The sequence below is a fragment of the Coregonus clupeaformis genome, chromosome 17 (genome assembly GCF_020615455.1).
Source record: "Coregonus clupeaformis isolate EN_2021a chromosome 17, ASM2061545v1, whole genome shotgun sequence".
Taxonomy (NCBI): domain Eukaryota; kingdom Metazoa; phylum Chordata; class Actinopteri; order Salmoniformes; family Salmonidae; genus Coregonus; species Coregonus clupeaformis.
In genome coordinates, this window is record NC_059208.1 from 40,692,669 (window position 1) to 40,717,561 (window position 24,893).

At 44.2% G+C, this 24,893-nt stretch overlaps 1 protein-coding gene across 4 annotated transcripts in view; it reads left to right on the plus strand.

Moving 5' to 3' along the window:
• The window catches only part of LOC121586399 (zinc finger MYM-type protein 4-like), a 33,525-nt gene extending 9,184 nt beyond the window's left edge, over positions 1-24,341 (plus strand). For all 4 annotated transcript variants that reach the window (XM_045226328.1, XM_041903044.2, XM_045226329.1 and 1 more), the window contains 15 exons: positions 2,363-2,535; positions 2,921-3,071; positions 7,780-7,914; positions 8,205-8,242; positions 13,960-14,095; positions 14,881-14,993; positions 15,914-16,115; positions 18,476-18,685; positions 19,039-19,163; positions 19,326-19,503; positions 19,761-19,912; positions 19,977-20,091; positions 20,323-20,580; positions 23,132-23,261; positions 23,461-24,341. In XM_045226328.1, coding sequence (XP_045082263.1) covers positions 2,363-2,535; positions 2,921-3,071; positions 7,780-7,914; positions 8,205-8,242; positions 13,960-14,095; positions 14,881-14,993; positions 15,914-16,115; positions 18,476-18,685; positions 19,039-19,163; positions 19,326-19,503; positions 19,761-19,912; positions 19,977-20,091; positions 20,323-20,580; positions 23,132-23,261; positions 23,461-23,695 — 2,351 coding nt within the window. In that variant the 3' untranslated portion in view covers positions 23,696-24,341. The remainder of the gene's footprint in view (positions 1-2,362; positions 2,536-2,920; positions 3,072-7,779; positions 7,915-8,204; positions 8,243-13,959; positions 14,096-14,880; positions 14,994-15,913; positions 16,116-18,475; positions 18,686-19,038; positions 19,164-19,325; positions 19,504-19,760; positions 19,913-19,976; positions 20,092-20,322; positions 20,581-23,131; positions 23,262-23,460) is intronic.
• The last annotated feature ends 552 nt before the right edge of the window (positions 24,342-24,893 follow it).

Sequence of the window (24,893 nt, forward strand, 5' to 3'; positions counted from 1 at the left end):
ATTATGACAAATATTAATAGCATTCTACCCATGAGGCCACTAGAGGGCGATTTGGTAATTTGACTGCAGGAAAGGGTTTTAATAGGTCTGCTGCCTTGAGGTATTATTGAAACATTTTGGTTACCTTTGTCATCATAACACTAAATAAATTGACACACCCAACAAGTCACTTCTTCTACTTTTGTCATCATGTCATGACTTATGTCTATCAGTAATAGGTATTAAGTCTTTATTTGGAAGATCATACTGTACCCCTTGAGGCATTGCAGTCTTTGTTGAACCTGTGTTATACTGGGCGGAGTGTGACAAGGCGAGCATAGAGTGAGGACCTAGAACAGTGGGACCTTAGAGTGGTTGATAGCACCGACAGATGGCAAAAAAGACCATACCGATCATAGTATAAATGTATTTATATTTTTTCCAGTTAGTGTTAGCTAGCGCTAGTCGGCTGTACCTGCGCCAAAACTCCTCTTTTTCATCCTATAGCTTGTTCTCCAACTTTTTAAATTTTACATTTACATTTTCGTCATTTAGCAGACGCTCTTATCCAGAGCGACTTACAAATTGTCATCACAGTCGTATTGGCACTGAAAGGTATAGATAGTTAGACATAGAGCTGGTGCTAAACTGTAACATCCTGCTAAGTGACCAATAAAGGAGCTGCTATAGAAGGAGAAGGGATGTTATTGGTGCCAGAAGCAGACTCAGTCAAGACAGCCAATAGGCTACAGATGGGGACATGCATGGCCGTTCAATAGTTACATTTGGTGCATTACCCCCCCCCTTCCCCTGTACTGCTGTTGGAAGCAGGTTGAGACTAGGTGAGCCATGCATTGAGTCTGGATTTTGAAAACCTTAAGAAATGTTTTGTGAATCCAGACCCTGCAACTTAGGTAAGAGAATGCCACAAGGCTGGCTTGAGCAATGAACGGAAACGATGTGCAACAACTAGACAAACAGAGACACAGCCTGAGAGAAAGTCTGTTTGGGCCATCCAGACAGATCTGGGACTAGGCAACTAGAGACAGATCTGGGACAGACAACTAGAGACAGATCTGGGACACAGACAACTAGAGACAGATCTGGGACACAGACAACACCAGTTAGACAGTTCTCAGTAGAAACAGAGCAGATGTTCAGGCTAGTGGTCAAAATGGCACCATAATCCCTATTTCAGTGCACTACGTTTGACAAGGGCCCATTGGTGTCAGTGTGCCCCATAGGGTCAAAACTATTGCGCTATAAAGGGGATAGGGTACCATTCAGGAGGTTTAGTCTTTGGACTGTACCACTGTTGCCAGACTGGTTTGTTCATCTCCACCAGAGCTCTCTGTTTATCTAAAGAGAACAGAAAACACACCACTGACTGATGTTACTACACCCTGTTAGTTACTACAGCCACAGTGAGTCAATGCAGGTCTAGCTACAGCCACAGTGAGTCAATACAGGTTGGATGTTTATGACAGTGATATTCTTTAAGACAGTCCCAAATGGCACCCTAATCCCTACATACTACACTCCCTTTGACCAGAGCCCCATGGGTCTATATGCCTTGGTCAAAGGGAGTGCCATTTGGGACTTAGAGTCTGTACATGCCATGATGAGAGACAGATGTTGAGGTGACGTTGTGTCTGTGTGAGGCAAAACTACAGGTGACTATTTTTACACCAATCACAGTCGGAGTCCGTCAGATCAGGCAGAGATAGAATATTAGGGCACTTGTGGTTGAGATGAGATGGTTGATGGTGGTTGGTTCCAGGTGGTGCTGGAGCAGGGCTCTGGTCAGTTGACTGGGGGGTCTCTGATACGAACACTACCATCCTCCATCCCAAAGTACACCCTCTCTGTCATCCCCACAAACAGACCTGTCTCTACCACACCTGGTATCATCTTTATAGCTGTATTAACCTCCTTCCAATCGTGAGCCAACATGTTTTCAGCACTTTTATTTCCATGACTGATCAAAACTCATTTTCTCATGCTCTCTCTCGTCTCTCTGCAGCAGACATTCAGTATAGTGAGCCATATGTTTGGCACATCGAATCGCAATAAAATCACAGTATCGAATCGCAATAAAATCACAGTATCGAATCGCAATAAAATCACAGTATCGAATCGCAATACATATAGAATCGTGAGAATCACAATGCGTATTGTATCGGCACCTAAGTATCGTGATAATATCGGATCGGGAGGTCCCTGGCAATTCCCCAGCCCTAGTCATGTCATGGCTATCCGTAATAAGCATTTATTTTTTATTTGAAAGACTATTCTGATCATCATAGTCGACCTGATAAGAATTCTGACTTGGCGGACAAAGCTTAACTTCCCTGTCTTTCTCCCCTCTTTCCTCCATACCCAGGCTGTAAGCTGCTGTACAAGCACGACCTGACCAAGCGCTGGGGGAAACACTGCAGAAACTGTGCATACTGCGCCTCCACTGCGCAGAAGGCAGTCACGGGCCAGTACGGGGGAAAGATGGAGGAGTTCTGCTCGGACGAGTGCAAGTCCCACTACACCTTGCTCTTCTGCCAGGTAAGAGAAGGAACCACGCTAAGGAACCGAACAAGACACCTAGGGCTCAATGAGGCTCAATCATTAGAAGTAGTCTCCTGTGCATGTGTCCTTCTTGTCTTTAACACTGATCTGAAAAGACTAGAAAATACTAATTTTTCTAAAAAAGACTTGTCTGCAAATACTACCAGACATTCTGCTTAGATTACTGTACAGTTCTCTCATATTAGTGCAGGAGGAGAGAAAAAGGTGGGGATAGGAAACCACATTCATTTGATGAGTGAATTAATTGAACTTGTCAAATGGTACATCCAATATGGCAAGTGGGATAGCAGTTATATGAATTCTTATTCTATGAGGTACGCTCTAACTGCTATTTCTACATCATGATTGTCTCCTCTCTCAGGTGGCTAAGTGTGATGCGTGCGAGCGCCAGGGGAAGCTGATTGAGACCCTGCCGATGCTGGGCGAGGTGAAGCACTTCTGCAACCTCCAGTGTCTGCTCCAGTTCTGCAGCCTGCAGACCCAGAACCAGGGCAAGCCCCAAGGCCAAAAGGGTAAGATTTATATAATACAGTGGGGAGAACAAGTATTTGATACACTGCCAATTTGGCAGGTTTTCCTACTTACAAAGCATGTAGAGGTCTGTAATTTTTATCATAGGTACACTTCAACTGTGAGAGACGGAATCTAAAACAAAAATCCAGAAAATCACATTGTATGATTTTTAAGTAATTAATTTGCATTTTATTGCGTGACATAAGTATTTGATACATCAGAAAAGCAGAACTTAATATTTGGTACAGACACCTTTGTTTGCAATTACAGAGATCATACGTTTCCTGTAGGTCTTGACCAGGTTTGCACACACTGCAGCAGGGATTTTGGCCCACTCCTCCATACAGACCTTCTCCAGATCCTTCAGATTTCGGGGCTGTTGCTTGGCAATACGGACTTTCAGCTCCCTCCAAAGATTTTCTATTGGGTTCAGGTCTGGAGACTGGCTAGGCCACTCCAGGAACTTGAGATGCTTCTTACAGAGCCACTCCTTAGTTGCCCTGGCTGTGTGTTTCGGATCGTTGTCATGCTGGAAGACCCAGCCACGACCCGTCTTCAATGCTCTTACTGAGGGAAGGAGGGTGTTGGCCAAGATCTCGGGATACATGGCCCCATCCATCCTCCCCTCAATACGGTGCAGTCGTCCTGTCCCCTTTGCAGAAAAGCATCCCCAAAGAATGATGTTTCTACCTCCATGCTTCACGGTTGGGTTGGTGTTGTTGGGGTTGTACTCATCCTTCTTCTTCCTCCAAACACAGCGAGTGGAGTTTAGACCAAAAAGCTCTATTTTTGTCTCATCAGACCACATGACCTTCTCCCATTCCTCCTCTGGATCATCCAGATGGTCATTGGCAGACGGGCCTGGACATGCGCTGGCTTGAGCAGGGGGACCTTGCGTGCGCTGCAGGATTTTAATCCATGACGGCGTAGTGTGTTACTAATTGTTTTCTTTGAGACTGTGGTCCCAGCTCTCTTCAGGTCATTGACCAGGTCCTGCCGTGTAGTTCTGGGCTGATCTCTCACCTTCCTCATGATCATTGATGCCCCACGAGGTGAGATCTTGCATGGAGCCCCAGACCGAGGGTGATTGACCTTCATCTTGAACTTCTTCCATTTTCTAATAATTGCGCCAACAGTTGTTGCCTTCTCACCAAGCTGCTTGCCTATTGTCCTGTAGCCCATCCCAGCCTTGTGCAGGTCTACAATTTTATCCCTGATGTCCTTACACAGCTCTCTGGTCTTGGCCATTGTGGAGAGGTTGGAGTCTGTTTGATTGAGTGTGTGGACAGGTGTCTTTTATACAGGTAATGAGTTCAAACAGGTGCAGTTAATACAGGTAATGAGTGGAGAACAGGAGGGCTTCTTAAAGAAAAACTAACAGGTCTGTGAGAGCCGGAATTCTTACTGGTTGGTAGGTGATCAAATACTTATGTCATGCAATAAAATGCAAATTAATTACTTAAAAATCATACAATGTGATTTTCTGGATGCTATAGCACATTGTAATGTGTCATCATAGGATATTACATGTCAGTTATTTTTTTACATGTCATTATGTTGCCTGTTCACAGCTCATGTTTTGAAAGAGGTACACAAATTGTCATACAGACTTGGAGTCCCACCCCTATTAACGTTTTGGGGGAATTACTTGAGTGTGTCAGAAGTTCCTCGTTTTATCGTCACAACAATTTCTAAGTAACAAATAAACCTTAACTGCAACTTCCTGTTCTGTTCTGACTAGCCTTCATCCCCCTGTATATCACAGTAAAGACATTGTAAAGAAAGTCTACACCCCCTTGAACCTTTTTCACATTTTGTTGCGTTAAAGTGGGATTTAAATATTAATTGTAATTTTTTATCATTGATCTACACAAAATACTACATAATGTCAAAGTGAAAAGAAAATTCTACACATTTTTACAAATGAATAAACATTAAATAACTAAAATGTAGTCGTTGCATAAGTTTTCACCCTCTTTGTTTAGGCAAGCCTAAATTTGTTCAGAAGTAAAATTTGGCTTAGCAAATCACATAAGTTATATGGACTCACTCTGTGAAATAATAGGGGTTGACATGATTTTTGAATGACTGCCCCTTCCTCTGTCCCCATACATACATCTATAAGGTCCCTCAGTCAAGTATTGAATTTCAAGCACAGATTAAACTACAAAGGCCAGGGAGCTTTTCGAAAGCCTCATATAGAAGGGCAGTGATTGGTCGATGGGTAACAATAACCAATCGGACATTGAATATATATTTTAAGCATGGTCCATTTTTTTATAATTATAATGTGGATGATGTATTAAACCACCCAGACACATCAAAGTCGTCCTTCTGAACTGCTTAGGGATGTCAACATGAGGCCATTGCTGATTTTAAAACAGCTACAGAGTTTCATGGCTGTAATGGGAGAAAACTGAGGACGGATCAACAACATTATAGTGTCTCCACAATAATGACCCAAATGACAGTGTGAAAAGAAGACTAAAGTAATACTGAGAAGAGAAAGAAAACGCAAAGGAATACCCTTTTTGGCCTAATGCAAAGCCTTATGTTTGGGGCAAATCCAACACATCACTGAGTAACTTCCTCCTTATTTCCAAGCATGGTTTGGGTATGTTTGACATGATGAAAAGAAACGGGATGGAGCTAAGCACAGGCTTTACAGCAGACACTGGAAGAGGAATTCACCTTTCAGCAGGACAATAACCTACAACACAAAGCCAAATCTACACTGGAGTTGCTTACCAAGTAGACAGTGGATGTTCCTGAGTGGCCAAGTTACAGTTTTGACTTAAATCTGCTTGCACTACTATGGCAAGACTTGACTATTGCTGTCTAGCAATGATCCCCAACACCTTGATAGAGCTTGAAGAATTTTGAAAAGAATAATGGACAAATATTGCACAATCCAGGTGTGCAAAGCTCTTAGAGACTCACCCAAGAAGACTCACAGTCGCTGCTAAAGGTGTTTCTAACATACACTGCTCAAAAAAATAAAGGGAACACTAAAATAACACATCCTAGATCTGAATGAATGAAATAATCTTATTAAATACTTTTTTCTTTACATAGTTGAATGTGCTGACAACAAAATCACACAAAAATTATCAATGGAAATCAAATTTATCAACCCATGGAGGTCTGGATTTGGAGTCACCCTCAAAATTAAAGTGGAAAACCACACTACAGGCTGATCCAACTTTGATGTAATGTCCTTAAAACAAGTCAAAATGAGGCTCAGTAGTGTGTGTGGCCTCCACGTGCCTGTATGACCTCCCTACAGTGCCTTGGCATGCTCCTGATGAGGTGGCGGATGGTCTCCTGAGGGATCTCCTCCCAGACCTGGACTAAAGCATCCGCCAACTCCTGGACAGTCTGTGGTGCAACGTGGCGTTGGTGGATGGAGCGAGACATGATGCCCCAGATGTGCTCAATTGGATTCAGGTCTGGGGAACGGGCGGGCCAGTCCATAGCATCAATGCATTCCTCTTGCAGGAACTGCTGACACACTCCAGCCACATGAGGTCTAGCATTGTCTTGCATTAGGAGGAACCCAGGGCCAACCGCACCAGCATATGGTCTCACAAGGGGTCTGAGGATCTCATCTCGGTACCTAATGGCAGTCAGGCTACCTCTGGCGAGCACATGGAGGGCTGTGCGGCCCCCAAGAACAATGCTGACCATCAGCGGAGGATGTTGCAGGCAGCAGATCACGGCGTCTCCAGATTGCTGCCAGTGTGACGCATTGAAACAGGGCGCCAGTGGGGAATTGGTGTTCTCTGGCAAATGCAAACGTCCTGCACGGGAAGACAACCATGTGACTCGGGCCTCTACAAGGAGTCGTGACCTTGAGCAGACACATGCACATTTGTGGCCTGCTGGAGGTCATTTTGCAGGGCTCTGGCAGTGCTCCTCCTGCTCCTCCTTGCACAAAGGCGGAGGTAGCGGTCCTGCTGCTGGGTTGTTGCCCTCCTACGGCCTCCTCCACGTCTCCTGATGTACTGGCCTGTCTCCTGGTAGCGCCTCCATGCTCTGGACACTACGCTGACAGACACAGCAAACCTTCTTGCCACAGCTTGCATTGATGTGCCATCCTGGATGAGCTGCACTACCTGAGCCACTTGTGTGGGTTGTAGACTCCGTCTCATGCTACCACTAGAGTGAAAGCACCGCCAGCATTCAAAAGTGACCAAAACATCAGCCAGGAAGCATAGGAACTGAGAAGTGGTCTGTGGTCACCACCTGCAAAACCAGTCCTTTATTGGGGGGTGTCTTGCTAATTGCCTATAATTTCCACCTGTTGTCTATTCCATTTGCACAACAGCATGTGAAATTTATAGTCAATCAGTGTTGCTTCCTAAGTGGACGGTTTGATTTCACAGAAGTGTGATTGACTTGGAGTTACATTGTGTTGTTTAAGTGTTCCCTTTATTTTTTTGAGCAGTGTATATTGACTCAGAGAGGTGAATACTTATCTGATCAAGTTTTATTTTTCATTAATCTAAATTTTGTGGGGGAATTTTTCTTTCACTTTGACAGAGTATTTTGTGTAGATTGTTGACAAAAAATGACAAATCAATTTTAATCCCACTTTGTAACGCAATAAAATGTGCTGAAATCCACAGGGGGTGTAGACTTTCTATAGGCACTGTATAATAATGACTGCAACATTTCTCTCTCTCTCTCTTCCACGTATCCTTCCAGTGGCCATCTCAATCGCTCCATCCCCCTCCAATACTACCACTGCTACGAGTGTGTCTGATCCAGTCATCGCCAACGTAGTCTCACTAGCCAGCTCCCCCACTGGCCAGCCCAACTACTCCAACACTGGCCTGCAAGGTATGCACACACACACTCTGTTACCAGTTACTGTATACACACTGGGATACACACAAGGTGTTATACACTATCAAGTGTAACCAGAGAGTGTGCAACCTGAGTGTTCAACTATCTGTTATCATCTCTTTGAATAGGTTTAAGTTGTCGTTGCTAGTAGTGTAGCCTGTTGACACCCATTAAGGTGCATGTTAATTACAGCTGATTTAGATTGATAAGTTATCTTATTAGCAGGCCTGACTGACTGGCTGTGGTGTTTTTATACTGACTCATGCTCTGTTGCTTCATGACAGGGACTGTTCCCAGCAGACATGTGAAGTATGTTGGAAATGTAAGTTGTGCATATGCGTTCTTTTGTCTATTTGTCTATATGTTTATGTATTATACATATGGGGGCGAATTGTAACTTCCACTTAATGTGACTTTAATGCAGGAAAACTGAAATCCATTTAACCTAATTTCTACCAGCATGTCACCTTTGCAACTAGAGGCGGAAAAAACTCTAGATCACCTTTACTCCACACTAGAGGTTGACACAGGAACAGGACTTCCGTGGGTCTGTCGGGTCCCACGGGATTCTGGCAGGAGTGGGAGTGAAGTTCTAGAATCAAGTTCAGGACAGTCCACAGGAGTGGGCACTACAGGAATAGTTATAAACATAGTTTTCTTTGGCGGGGGGGTGTTATAGAAATATGGAACGTGTGGAGCATTTCATAAAAATAACTGTCTAGGCTAATATAGTTTACTTAAAATATATATATATATATATATATGGTCATTTCCCCCCTCCCCTTCCGTCGGCTCACTCTTGTGCGCCTTGCTCCAGTTGTAGCTAGTCACTACTTTACCCATTAACTTTACCTCAGATGCACAGGAGATACTCAAATGTCCATATCATGAGTTCATCAGACTCTGGGTAAGTAGAAGGGCTGCCTTTATTGCCATATTCTTGTAATATGGTTGTTATCAGCTGTGTGCACTGTGCAGGCAACTGTCTCGTAAGCGCTGAGCAGCAGCCAAACGGAGCAGGTGCTTTGGCTACTCCCACGCAGAGCGCAATATTGCGTTAGTGGATACTCGCACTGCTCTCAGGGCAGGTCTGCCAGTTTTGACTAGCAGAAGTGACTTTTCGAAAAAGGTTAGGTGAACTTACACAGCAGGTTGGATGAATTAACTTGGCGTGTTAGGAGAATTAGGTTAGGGTTATCTAAAATGCAAAAATTGTCCCCCACGCGACTCAAACATATCTAGCTACAACCAGGCCTGCCATGAGAGCAGTCTTGGTTTCCACTAATGCGGTTCTGCACGCAGAGCGGGGGACAGACAGACTAGCAGCTAACAGAGGAAGTTATTTCAGAGGAAAATGTTTGCATGGATCGGGACGTGTGTGATTTGTATTGGGACTGGAAAGTAAAGTTCTGGGGTTATAGAACTGTTGCATTATCAGGACAGAATGAGAAGAAAATGTATAGGAATTACTTTTCATGCCTGTGTCAACCTCTACTCCACACACAGAGACTCATACAAAGCTCTACCTCGCCGTCCATTTGGCAAATCTGACATTAACTCTATCCTCCTGATTACGGCTTACAAGCAAAAACTCAAACAGGAAGTACCAGTGACACGCTATATACGGAAGTGGTCCGATGCTACAGGACTGTTTCGCTAACAGACTAGAAGATGTTCCGGGATTATTCCGATGGCATTGAGGAGTTTACCATATCAGTCACTGGCTTCATTAATAAGTGCATCGACGATGTTTGCCCCACAGTGACCGTACGTACATATTCCAACTAGAAGCCATGGATTACAGGCGACATCCGCACTGAGCTAAAGTATAGAGCTACCGTTTTCAAGGAGCGGGACACTAATCCGGACACTTATAAGAAATCACGCTACGCCCTCCGACGAACCAACTGACTCTCGTCGGATGTGGCAGGGCTTGTAAACTATCACGGATTACAAAGGGAAACCCAGCCGCGAACTGTCCAGTGACGTGAGCCTACCAGACAAACTAAATACCTTTTTTTATGCTCGCTTCGAGGCTAGCAGCACTGAACCATGCAAGAGAGCACCAGATGTTCCGGACAACTGTGTGATCACGCTCTCTGTAGCCTATGTAAGTAAGACCTTTAAACAGGTTAACATTCACAAGGCCGCAGGGCCAGATGGATTTCCAGGACACATACTCCGAGCATGCGCTGACCAGCTGACAGGTGTCTTCACTGACATTTTCAACCTCTCCCTGACCCAGTCTGTAATACCTACATGTTTCAAGCAGACCACCATAGTCCCTGTGCCCAAGAACGCCAAGGTAACCTGTCATGAAATGCTTTGAAAGGCTGGTCATCAACACCATCATCCCAGACAACCTGGACCCACTCCAATTCACATACCGCCCCAACAGATCCACAGATGACTCAATCTCTATTGCACTCCACACTGCCCTTTCCCATCTGGACAAAAGGAACAGCTACGTGAGAATGCTGTTAATTGACTACAGCTCAGCGTTCAACACCATAGTGCCCTCAAAGCTCATCACTAAGCTAAGGATCCTGGGATTAAAAACCTCCCTCTGCAACTGGATCCTGGTCTTCCTGATGGGCCGCCCCCAGGTGGTGAGGGTAGGCAACAACACGTCCGCCACGCTGACGCTCAACACGGGGGCCCCTCAGGGGTGCATGCTTAGCACCCTCCTGTACTCTCTGTTCACGCACGACTGCGTGGCCGCACACGACTCCAACACCATTAAGTTTTCGGACGACATGACAGTGGTAGGCCTGATCACCGACGACGATGAGACAGCTCACTCTTGTGCGCCTTGCTCCAGTTGTAGCTAGTCACTACTTTACCCATTAACTTTACCTCAGATGCACAGGAGATACTCAAATGTCCATATCATGAGTTCATCAGACTCTGGGTAAGTAGAAGGGCTGCCTTTATTGCCATATTCTTGTAATATGGTTATCAGCTGTGTGCACTGTGCAGGCAACTGTCTCGTAAGCGCTGAGCAGCAGCCAAACGGAGCAGGTGCTTTGGCTACTCCCACGCAGAGCGTGTGTCTGAGACCTCGCAGTGTGGTGCCAGGACAACAACTTCTCCCTCAACGTCAGCAAGTCAAAGGAGCTGATTGCGGACTACAGGAAACAGAGGGCCGAGCACACCCCCATCCACATCAACAGGGCTCTAGTGGACAGGTCGAGAGCTTCTGGTTCCTTGGGTGTCCACATCACTAAGGAATTATCATGGTCTAGTCCAGTCATGAAGAGGGCGTGACAACGCCTCTTCGCCCTCAGGATGCCGAAAAGATTTGTCATGGGCCCTCAGATCCTCAAAGTTCTATAGCTGCCCCATTGAGAGCATCCTGACTGGCTGCATCACCGCTTGGTATGGCAACTGCTTGGCATCCGACCGCAAGGCACTACAAAGGGTTGTGTGTACGGCCCAGTACATCACTAGGGCCGAGCTCCCTACCATCCAGGACCTCTATACCAGGCGGTGTCAGAGGAAGGCCCTAAGAATTGTCAGACTCCAGACACCCAAGTCATAGACTGTTCTCTCTGCTACAGCACGGCAAGCGGAACCAACAGGCCCCTGAACAGCTTCCCCAAGCCATAAGACTTCTAAATAGTTAGTCCGGCTAGCTATTGGTTAACTATTTAACTATCTGCATTGACCCTTTTTGCACTTAACTCTTTTGACTCATCACATACGCTGTTTATTATCTATCCTGTTGCCTAGTCACTTTATCCTTACCTATATGTACATATCTACCTCAATTACCTCGTACCCCTGCACATCTACTCGGTACTGGTACCCTGTGTATATAGCCAAGTTATCGTTACTTATTGTGTATTTATTCATTGTTATTATTTTTCTATTATTTCTATTTTTTTCTCTGTATTGTTGGGAAGAGGCCGTAAGTAAGCATTTCACTGTTAGTCTACACCTGTTGTTTACGAAGCATGTGACAAATAAAATTTGATTTGAAGTCGAATATTCACTTTATCTGCATTTACACAGGCAGCCTAATTCTGATCTTTTTCCACTAATTGGTCTTTTGACCAATCAGATCAGATATTTTGCAAATAATAATTTATTACATTTCTATAATTATTTTCATAGAATCTCAAAGTGCTTCAAGTGCAAAAAAACAAACAAGCAATATATAATGACAGGTCAACCAATAGAGGCCAAGTCTTTGAAAGCTGCATCCTCCGAAAATGGAGAGGGTCAGGTCATGGCTTGAGCGAAGGGAGCTCGACAGTGGATGGTAGATGATGGTGGGTCTTAAAGCCGCTGGACTTCTCTTCTTCCACTCTGTGTTGCACCCACTTGGTTGATGCCTCAGCAACTCTGGGCACCAGAAAGCTCACCACACAAAGTTTAGCATAGTAACCAGTCGTCATCTCTACGAGCCCTCTGCCTCAGCACTGCTGTATTCCTCTATCTCCCATTCCTCTCACGCTTCAGGCGACTCCTCAAATTATGTTCTCAAAAGATCAGGGATTGGCAGCCATGTGAAACAAAAAAGATGGTACTGTGTCCAGATGCATTTTTCAAACATAGGCCACCATTTGCCTTGATGACAGCTTTGCACACTTGGCATTCTCTCAACCAGCTTCATGAGGTAGTCACCTGGAATGCATTTCAATTAACAGGTATGTCTTCTTAAAAGTTAATTTGATGAAACTGGCTCTCATGAGGACCACCACAGGAATGGAAGACCCAGAGTTAACTCTGCTGCAGAGGATGAGTTCATTAGAGTTACCAGCCTCAGAAATTGCAGCCCAAATAAGTGCTTCACAGAGTTCAAGTAACAGACACATCTCAACATCAACTGTTCAGAGGAGACTGTGTGAATCAGGTATTCATGGTCGAATTGCTGCAAAGAAACCACTACTAAAGGACATCTATAAGAAGAAGAGACCTGCTTGGGCCAAGAACACGAGCAATGGACATTTAGACCGGTGGAAATGTGTCCTCTGGTCTGGAGTCCAAATTTGAGATTTTTGGTTCCAACCGCCGTGTCTTTGTGAGACGCGGTGTGGGTGAACGGATGATCTCTGCATGTGTATTTCCCACCGTGAAGCATGGAGGAGGAGGTGTTATGGTGTGGGGGTGCTTTGCTGGTGACACTGTCTGTGATTTATTTAGAATTCAAGGCACACTTAACCAGCATGGCTACCACAGCATTCTGCAGCGATACGCCATCCCATCTGGTTTGGGCTTAGTGGGACTATCATTTGTTTTTCAACAGGACAATGACGCAACACACCTCCAGGCTGTGTAAAGGCTATTTTACCAAGAAGGAGAGTGATGGAGTGCTGCATCAGATGACCTGGCCTCCATAATCCCCCGACATCAACCGAATTGAGATGGTTTAGGATGAGTCGGACCGCAGAGTGAAGGAAAAGCAGCCAACAAGTGCTCAGCGTATGTGGGAACTCCTTCAAGACTGTTGGAAAAGCATTCCAGGTGAAGTTGGCTGAGAGAAGGCCAAGAGTGCAAAGCTGTCATCAAGGCGCAAAGGGTGGCTATTTGAAGAATCTCAGATATATTTTGATTTGTTTAACATTTTTTGGTTACTACATGATTCCATATGTGTTGTTTCATAGTTTTGATGTCTTCACTATTATTCTACAATGTAGAAAATAGTAAAAATAAAGAAAAACCCTGGAATGAGTAGGTGTCCAAACTTTTGACTGGTACTGTATGCAATTAAAACTATTATCAAAAACAAAAGAGCTGATAATTTTTTTTTATAATAATGAAAAACTCCTAAAAATAACGAAATATGTACAAATGTACAGGAGCTCTGTGCTTTGGCTGCTACTATTTTCTACAGAATAAGACTATAGTTGCCATGGCGCCATGGCAACTATAGTCTTATTCTGTAGAAAATAATTGGGCAAATGATCAGAATTGGGCTGCCTGTCTAATTGCAGCCTATGTTGTGCATTTATGTCAGTGGGAGACTAAGTGAAATTCAAGTAGAAGTTAGGTTTGGCCCATGGTTACTAACAGTCTGTCTTCATTGTGTTTCAGGCCAGCACACAGACACAGCCCCCCCGGGCCCCTCCACCCAGGGCTCAGAAGAACAAGGCCCTGCTCTGCAAACCCATGGTCCAGAACAAGGGCATCATGTGTAAACCCAACTTCACCACCACAGGGTGCCAGACAGGTACAACACCATACACACACCCACACGTAGCCTATATACCACACACGGTTGATATTATGTTTTTATGGTATAATGATGTCATGCCATAGTGTTGTGAGGAAGAGTTAAGAGATGAGTGGTTTGGGGCCATGAAGTCTACATTCCATTATGTCAAGGTAGATTAGTGATGTTTAGGATAGCATGAGTGATGTTTAGGATACTGACTTGGGGTAAAAAGTTATGAACATCAAAGACAGGGAGTGCCCATGGAGACTTGCCAGATGTATGTCAGGAAGATGGTAATAGAAGGGTATATAAGGTAGTGTTTCCTTTGTTTAAGAGTTCAACTGACGAACGGCAAAGCCATGTCCGTTTGTTAGATGAACCCACGAGCTCGTGATTCAATAAATACTTGGTATGAAATCTCCACAGAATGTCTAAGTATATCCTTGCATCCTTGATTCTTTGATACCTGAGAAACTCATCACAACAACGTTTTTTCTTAAATGTTTGTATTTATTATAAGAAAATACAAAACAATATGATGGTTTAAAAGGTAAACAAAAATAACATGTTTAGGAATGGTCAAATTAGGCTTTTAAGGCACTTCCCCCATTTCAAATATTTATTTAAAAAAAATAAAATAATGTTTAAGACCAATGTACAAATAATTGGATATTTGCACAAAGAAAAAGGAAAACATGGTGAAATGAATGGCTTATATGGTATAGGCCATTGAATACATACATATTCAAAGACACACACATGTATTTCTTTTTATCTTGAAATTGTTTGTTGGTCCACAGATGATAATTTCCCCAAGGTGATCATAGTGCCTGTCCCAGTACCAGTGTATGTCCCAGTCCCCATGAACCTGTACACCCAGTACACCCCCCAGCCTGTTGGACTCCCCATACCGGTATGTTAACATCCCACATCTAGCACTACCTAGCCTTCACCTCAGTCAGTCACATAGTCACACAGATTTCTCCTCAAATTCTCTCAAACAAGAGCTGTGTGCTCTGGACTCATTTGAAACCAACTGCCATTGAATAGTAGTTGGAGGTTGGGTGATACATGCGCTTGCAGAACAGAAGAGCAACATGAACAAAGAATTGCAGCCTCTACATTGTTATGTGAATTGTTTAACAAACTATTTCAGTGTCTCTGTGCGTCTCCCAAAATCAAGAAACGGACAGAGTCCCGGTCTGCATAGTCAGAGATGTTTATTCATTGAGAATTCTGCCATCACAATTTCAGAGTCCATCTTTTATACTCATACGTCATACAAAAATCCCTCCCCTCTTTAGGCGGGCTGTAGTTTTCCACTTTAAAACTGCTCTCCTGACCATCAGTACACACACACACACATACACACAAACACACACACACACATACATACATGCATACACACACGCATACATACACACACACACACACATGCATTCCTTAGTTATTGCCGTCCTCATACTCCTTAAAAAGCCTAACAGTTTCTCTCCTCCCTACATTGGGAGGCCTCTTTATCTTGGTTTCTCAGTTGTCTGTAGACACTTCCCCTTTGTTGTCTGGTCTAACTCTTACTCACATTGCTAAATAGTAGCTCAATGTCATAGTCTTTACTGGTCCTACACTCACACATTACCAGGTAGTAGATTCTAACACATCTCACACAGTTTCAGAGTGTAATAATTAGTCACTACTAAGAAAGTACTAATCATACTTAAAACAAGGACATTTCACAACTATATTTAAGGGTGGAACATTTAGTCATTACTTTTAACCTGTATATATTTTAATTTCTATATCACACATCTAACCCTTTATCTGTCCTGTTTCCAGCTGCCCGTGCCCATGTTCCTGCCGGTGACTCTGGATAACGCAGAGAGCATTGTGGAGACCATCCAGGACATCAAGGAGAAGATCCCCTCTGACCCGTTCGAGGCCGACCTCATCCTCATGGCCGAGATGGTGGCCGAGGAGGGGAGAGAGAAGTCCCCGGAGCGACCCCCTGAAAGACCCCCAGCCCCAGCAGTACAAGACGGTAACCAGGGGAGGGAGACAGGGAGTGGGATGAAACCTGGGTCATGTTCATTAGGAACCAAATGGAAGAAAACAGACTGAAAAGGGGAGGGACTACCTGGATTTGCTAAACATGTTCTGTTGCGTGGCCTAATGAACATGAGCCATTTGGGTAATCAGAGTTAAACAGTGGTTACTGTCTTTGAGCCTGTGAGACTCCCTCTATGGCTTCATAGGGCCAAGCTACAGTGGGGAAAAAAAGTATTTAGTCAGCCACCAATTGTGCAAGTTCTCCCACTTAAAAAGATGAGAGAGGCCTGTAATTTTCATCATAGGTACACGTCAACTATGACAGACAAAATGAGAGAAAAAAATCCAGAAAATCACATTGTAGGATTTTTTATGAATTTATTTGCAAATTATGGTGGAAAATAAGTATTTGGTCAATAACAAAAGTTTCTCAATACTTTGTTATATACCCTTTGTTGGCAATGACACAGGTCAAACGTTTTCTGTAAGTCTTCACAAGGTTTTCACACACTGTTGCTGGTATTTTGGCCCATTCCTCCATGCAGATCTCCTCTAGAGCAGTGATGTTTTGGGGCTGTCGCTGGGCAACACAGACTTTACAACTCCCTCCAAAGATTTTCTATGGGGTTGAGATCTGGAGACTGGCTAGGCCACTCCAGGACCTTGAAATGCTTCTTACGAAGCTACTCCTTCGTTGCCCGGGCGGTGTGTTTGGGATCATTGTCATGCTGAAAGACCCAGCCACGTTTCATCTTCAATGCCCTTGCTGATGGAAGGAGGTTTTCACTCAAAATCTCACGATACATGGCCCCATTCATTCTTTCCTTTACACGGATCAGTCGTCCTGGTCCCTTTGCAGAAAAACAGCCCCAAAGCATGATGTTTCCACCCCCCATGCTTCACAGTAGGTATGGTGTTCTTTGGATGCAACTCAGCATTCTTTGTCCTCCAAACACGACGAGTTGAGTTTTTACCAAAAAGTTCTATTTTGGTTTCATCTGACCATATGACATTCTCCCAATCCTCTTCTGGATCATCCAAATGCACTCTAGCAAACTTCAGACGGGCCTGGACATGTACTGGCTTAAGCAGGGGGACACGTCTGGCACTGCAGGATTTGAGTCCCTGGCAGCGTAGTGTGTTACTGATGGTAGGCTTTGTAACTTTGGTCCCAGCTCTCTGCAGGTCATTCACTAGGTCCCCCCGTGTGGTTCTGGGATTTTGTGGTCTTGTGATCATTTTGACCCCACGGGGTGAGATCTTGCGTGGAGCCCCAGATCGAGGGAGATTATCAGTGGTCTTGTATGTCTTCCATTTCCTAATAATTGCTCCCACAGTTGATTTCTTCAAACCAAGCTGCTTACCTATTGCAGATTCAGTCTTCCCAGCCTGGTGCAGGTCTACAATTTTGTTTCTGGTGTCCTTTGACAGCTCTTTGGTCTTGGCCGTAGTGGAGTTTGGAGTGCGACTGTTTGAGGTTGTGGACAGGTGTCTTTTATACTGATAACAAGTTCAAACAGGTGCCATTAATACAGGTAACGAGTGGAGGACAGAGGAGCCTCTTAAAGAAGAAGTTACAGGTCTGTGAGAGCCAGAAATCTTGCTTGTTTGTAGGTGACCAAATACTTATTTTCCACCATAATTTGCTAATAAATTCATAAAAAATCCTACAATGTGATTTTCTGGGAAAAAAATCTCAATTTGTCTGTCATAGTTGACGTGTACCTATGATGAAAATTACAGGCCTCTCTCATCTTTTTAAGTGGGAGAACTTGCACAATTGGTGGCTGACTAAATACTTTTTTCCCCCACTGTATAGCTGTGAGAGCTTGTTATAACTGGGGTTTCTTGGCACTTCCACCAAGTCTCTTTTAAAAGCAATTTACAGCTGAATGACAGTCTAAAAAGCTGTTCTTAATTTGAATTCCGCATTATGACTTCAGGTAATATATCAGTTATTTTCACTGAGGACATATTCTCCTTTGCAGCAACAACCTGGGGAATACTTGCAGGGGAGGGGAGAGGGGAGGGGATGAATGAGCCAATTGGACAGCTAGGGGTGATTTGGTGGCCATGATGGTATGTGGGACAGGTTGGGACTTTAAGGACTATGTAGTAACAATAGTTTCTGGTACTTACCTCAAATAATTCAACGCAATAGTAACTACCTGGTACATGGTGATATCAATGAATCTCAAAGAAACTGAAATGTAATTAATATCACAATTTTAACGAGTACTTCCTACTTAACTGTCGAGTAAATAACGGGATGTAAAATAGAGGGTTACCGATGAATATTTTGAGAGCTGTCCCATAACTTGAATGCTTTTGTGTTTTCTGTCCGGGGACCAGACCAGGGCAGCACCTACAGTGGAGACCTGGACACAGACGAACTGAGCAACTTCCTCACCACTTGGGATGACGAGCCACCCCCCACCCCCGGCGTCTCCTCGCGCCACAGTCGACCCTACGCCCACGAGATGCTCCGACCCATCGTGGACATCAACGTCCCCGCCACCCCCCCACCCCCCATCATGGACATAGAGGCTGACTTCCCAGTCCGTGAGTGATGGTCGACTTCTACACCTCCCCAGAGTTATCAGGGATTCCTGATTTGAGCAATGGACCTGGTCTGTTAGAGGTTTTAGATGTTTTTTCTGAAATCTCCCAGTATAACTTGTAGAATACTTATACCTTGGTTGAAGACTGTCAATCTTTGTTGAGGGAAAGTATATGGTCAAAACATATTGTGACTTTATAGTGAATGGCTTCTAGCTCTATATTGTTCTGTTATGTTTTTAACATGTAACAAGCATCAGTAAGTCAAACGCTTCTTTGATACAACACACTACAATTCAGCTGGCCTCATTCTCATAGTAGTCAGTTGTATTCAAATATCTGCATCGTTTTGTCAGAAACCCTGGAGCTGATGGCCCATTGGAGGGATCAGGAGAGGGATAGAAGTCCCAGTCCACCTCCTTCTCCTCCACGACGAAGAGCCAGAAGGAAAGCTCGGGATGGCTTGCCACAGAAGAAAAAGGTAAGAGGATAAATAAGACCCCTTTCAAAAAGCGCCATCAGCGATTTTATTTCCATATTTCAACTCCCAGCAGTGCTCCTCTTTAAAATGTCTTAACATTTCCCTCATTCTTTGTAAATATTTTGTCTGTGGGTGCGTGTTTCTCCCCCGTTGACCCCACAGAAGCGTAAGTCGAGAGCAGCAGAGACTGCGTCAGCGGTGCCGTCGCTGAGTGCGGCCAAGTGTGACGTGGTGCCCGGCGAGCCCCCCAAACTGCAGCACATGTACGGGGTGGACGCCTGGAAGAGATGGGTCCAGTGGAGCAAGACCCAGCCTGACCTGGAGAAGCCTCGATTTGGCTGTGAGTCTGCTCACTGATACACTTGTGCATGCACGTGCACACACCCTGCCCTGACCATATCACGCTCACACACAGACAAACATGACTATTATAACTATCAATTTTTATTCATTTCCTGAAACCCTGATATCACACATTTTGTTGCTTTGCTTCTTCCTTATTCACTGCGTCTTTATAGAATTAAACCTACCTCTTAATTGCCAATGGGAATCATTTAACTCAGTACGCTGAATAACGTTCTGTTCCCCCCGTTACAGCGCGGCCAATGGAGATAAAGGAGGATGTTTTAAAGTGTACTACAGCAGAGCTGGGCTACGGTCTCTGTCGGTTTATCTGTGAAGTTAAACGACCCAACGGAGAGTCCTACAGCCAGGACAGTCTGTTCTATCTCTGCCTCGGCATCCAGCAGGTAGGACACACACACTCTCTCACTTCTGATGATATCATTTTGTTAATTGCCCATCTTTCTGCAGTACTTATTTCAGAATGGGCGCATGGAGAACATATTCACTGATCTCTTCTATGGCAAGTTCACACTGGAGATCACCAAGCTGCTGAAAGACTTCAAACCTACCATAACGGCCAGTGGTAAGAAAACACATACACACACTTGTAAACACAGTTTATAGCGCAAAAGTTGTAATAAGGCTTCCACTGTTGTGAATGACCTCTCTCTTATTCCATCTATCATCCTTCACCTTAACACTCACATTCTCTCCCTCTCTTGCTTTCCTTTCATGTATTTGAGGGCGTTGAGTTTGTGGTATGTGTTATTAGTATGCTTATTAAAGGTCTTTAATGTTGGAATCTCTCTCCCAGGCTACCTGCACTCGCGGGTGGAGGAGGAGTACCTGTGGGACTGTAAACAGCTGGGAGCCTACTCTCCCATCGTGCTGCTCAACACGCTGCTCTTCTTCTGCACCAAGTTCTTCCAGTTCAAGACGGTGGCCCAGCACCGCCAGCTCTCCTTCGCCCACGTCATGCGCTGCACCAAGTCCATCCACGACAACACCAAGTCCAACTTCCTTCGCTTTTACCCGCCCATCCCCAAGAAGGACCTCGCAACGGAGACAGCAGGTGCTTCACCTATTTGGTTTTCTCCTCCTTTACTCTGGAGCGATTTCAGTGCCAACAGAAACTGTATTTGAATTCAAGATCAAAAAAATTGTAATGCACAAATTGAATCATTGAATCCATTAATTGACCTTGTATTTCATGATTTGAAACTGAATTAGATGAATAGTGCATTCAGTTTTAATATTTAATTCAATTTTCTAATGTAATATTTATACAGTGCATTCGGAAAGAATTCAGACCACTTCCCTTTTTTCCTCATTTTGTTACGTTACAGCATTACTATAAAATGGATTTTAAAAATGTAATCTACACCCAATACCCTATAATGACAAAGCAAAAACTGCTTTTTGAAATTTTTGCAAATGTTTTAAAAATAAAATACCTTATTTACATAAGTATTCCGACCCATTGCTGAGAGACTCGAAATTGACCTCCGGTGCATCCTGTTTCCATTGATCATCCTTGAGATGTTTCTACAACTTGATTCTATTGATTGGACATGATTTGGAAAGCACACACCTGTCTATGTAAGGTTCCACAGTTGACAGTGCATGTCAGAGCAAAAACCATGCCATGAGGTCGAACTAATTGTCCGTAGTGCTCCGAGACAGGATTGTGTCCAGGCAAAGATCTGGGGAAGGGTACCAAAACATTTCTGCAGCATTGAAGGTCCCCAAGAACACAGTGGCCTCCATCATTCTTAAATGGAAGAAGTTTGGAACCACCAAGACTCTACCTAGAGCTGGCCGCCCGGCCGAACTGAGCAATCGGGGGAGAAGGGCCTTGGTCAGGGAGGTGACCAAGAACCCAATGGTCATTCTGAAAGAGCTCCAGAGTTCCTCTGTGGAGATGGGAGAGCCTTCCAGAAGAACAACCATCTCTGCAGCAATCCACCAATCAGGCCTTTATGCTTGAGTGGCCAGATGGAAGCCACTCCTCAGTAAAAGGCACATGACAGCCCGCTTGGAGTTTGCCTAAAGGCACCTAAAGGACTCTCAGACAATGAGAAACAAGATTCTCTGGTCTGATGAAACCAAGATTGAACTCTTTGGCCTGAATGCCAAGCATCACGTCTGGAGGAAACCTGGCACCATCCCTACGGTGAAGCATGGTGGTGGCAGCATCATGTTGTGGGAATGTTTTTCAGTGGCAGGGACAGGGAGACTAGTCAGGATTGAGGCAAAGATGAACGGAGCGAAGTACAAAGAGATCCTTGATGAAAACCTGCTCAGGTCCTCAGACTGGGGTGAAGGTTCACCTTCCAATAGGACAACGACCTTAAGCACACAGCAAAGACAAAGCTGGAGAGGCTTCGGGACAAGTCTCTGAATGTCTGAGTGGCCCAGCCAGAGCCCGGACTTGAACCAAATCTAACATCTCTGGAGAGACCTGAAAATAGCTGCACAGATACGCTCCCCATCCAACCTGACAGAGCTTGAGAGGATCTACAGAGAAGAATGGGAGAAACTCCCCAAATACTTGTGTGCCAAGCTTGTAGCGTCATACCCAAGAAGACTCGAGGCTGTAATCGCTGCCAAAGGTGCTTCAACAAAGTACTGAGTAAAGGGTCTGAATACTTATATAAATGTTACATTTCAGTTTTTTTTAATACATTTGCAAAATTTTCTAAACCAGTTTTTGCTTTGTCATTATGGGGTATTGTGTGTAGATTGATGAGGGGGGAAAAACGATTTAATCCATTTTAGAATAAGGATGTAACGTAACAATGTGGTAAGAGTCAAGGGGTCTGATTACTTTCCGAATGCACTGTAAGTGGACATTATAAAAGGCCATCTTTTTTTCAAATTAAACAATGGCCAATTTTAGTCGCAATTGCATGTTTTTTTTGTCAAAACAAATAGGTAATGTGTAGCCCGCAAATCCGTTTTTTTTTTCATATCGCCCGTGCGCTGATTGAGTTTGACACCCCTGGGAAATCTATTTATGTAGCTATTTATTTAGCAAGTTAAAAACACAGAGCCTAACGTTGCTAGCTAGCTAGCTATGCTGATCTTGAACGACTATTATCCACAGTTAGCATTTCTCTTAGTTGTATTTGGCAGGCAGGCAAGTTCCCATTCAGTTGTCAACATGGGTTGGAACAAGCATGCATTGGCAGGCAAGCTGCAGAAGGACGAGCAGGCTACTATTCTGCCATCATTTATCAGTGCAATTTTGACGGCCAACTCGCTGAAAAAGTTTTAGAGCGTTTATCTAGTATCTACCCTCGTTAGATTTTAGCTCATCTCGCTCTGGCTAGCATAAGTTGTTGATCTTGTTGTTAATGTGCATAGGCAACTGAGGGAGAGAGCCTACCTTTTATGGTTGTTTTATCAATAGGACTGTGACCTATGTTTCTGTTGTCATGTGAGAGATGTGTGTGTTGTCCTCAAGGTTTCTTCCTACCTAGGGAGTTCTTCCCTTGCCACTGTTGCCTTGGCTAACTCTTTAGGAGATTTAAGTGTGGGTTGTTGTTTTTACTAATGCATTTAGTAAAATGATATAGATCAGATTTCATTCATATGTAATCATGGATCTGTGTGTGTTGCAGATGCAGACGGTGTGGCAGTGAAGAGGAAGAGGGATGACGAGGAGAAAGAGGAGGTACTGGAGATGATGGAGAACAGTGAGAATCCCCTCCGCTGTCCTGTCAGATTGTACGAGTTCTACCTCTCCAAGTGGTGAGTGACACATACACAAATACTACATACCTTTAATCTGCCCATTGTACAGACCAATCTAACCTAGTAGTGTAACCTAATATTCTTGTTCTTGAAATTGCTTTTCAAAACTCTGCTTTTCTGAGATCTTTCCTCATGTCATTAAAAACGAGCCCCCTCTCACTCAGAGCTCTCCTCCTCACCCTGTTCTCTCCTCCAGCTCGGACTCAGTGAAGCAGCGCACCAACGTGTTCTTCCTGCTCCCGGAGCGCTCATGCGTCCCCAACAGCCCCATGTGGTTCTCCTCCCAGGGCCTGGACGACCACACCTTGGACACCATGCTGACACGCATCCTCACCGTCAGGGAGATCCATTTGGGAGACCCCCAGAGGAACGAGCCCCAGTCCAAGGACCCTGAGTGGACCCCCGACCAAGACAGTGCCGACTCTGATTGACTATGAGGAGTGGTGCCCCGACACACACACACACACACACACACACACACACACACACACACACACAGTTGGAAGCTCTTGCTTGCATACATACATGCGCACACGCACACACACATACACTACGTGTTGATCCGTAAGGATTCCAGCCATGTGTGAAGAGTAGTGTGTTCGCACACCTATAGACTGAGAATGTGTCGTGTACACACAATGTGTAGGGGAAGAGTGTAAACACAATTATAAACTGATGCTCAACCGCACGACTGGGACTAAAGAGAGAGACACTGTTCATGCTGTCTGGTCTTTCAAAATCAAATGGAGGAAACAGCAGGAGGAATCACTTGAAGAAGAATCACCATACTGCATTTGTGAGCATGGTTGGGGTCAATACCATTTAAATTCCAGTCAATTAAGAAAGTGGACCAAACTCCAATTCAAATTTTTCCTAATTGAAAAGCATTAAAGATAATTGGAATTTTTGTGTACTTCCTGAATTGAAATGGAATTGACCCTAGCCTTGGTGAGCATAATTGTGGTCATAGAGAAAAAAAAGCTCTTTTCAAGTTCTTTCACTTCACATTTACATTTTAGTCATTTAGCAGATGCTCTTATCCAGAGCGACTTACAGTTAGTGAGTGCATACATTTTCATACTGGCCCCCCGTAGGAAACGAACCCACAACCCTGGCGTTGCAAGCGCCATGCTCTACCAACTGAGCTAAAGGGGACTACTTCACAATATGAGACAATGCTCTCCAGCCCTATTCAATATGGACTCTGATTGGGAAGACGCTTTTAAGAAGTTGCCGATCCCATTGACTGATGCTACATCTGACCAAGTCCTTTCTAATGCAGAGTTCTTATTTCTGGTCTCATCTTTCTGTATGGGATCACTACAAATATGAGGACGCATTGAAAATAATGTTGGTAATTATTATTACAGATGTCATTCAGTCATGTCAGCAAAGTTGTTTTTGTGATTTTGTATGTTAAAGGATATATTATGACAATATTTCTGGTATTAGCTGTTGTTTTTGGGAATGAGAACATCGAACAAACACCGAGGGATATAACTAGCTGTCAATAGTGTTGTCCAAGTCCATTGCCTACTAAAATTGATGACACGCATTCCATTAATTGTCTTGAGTTATATTTGGAGTCATCTGAACATGCTAAAACGCTTTCACATTAGTGCTCCCACA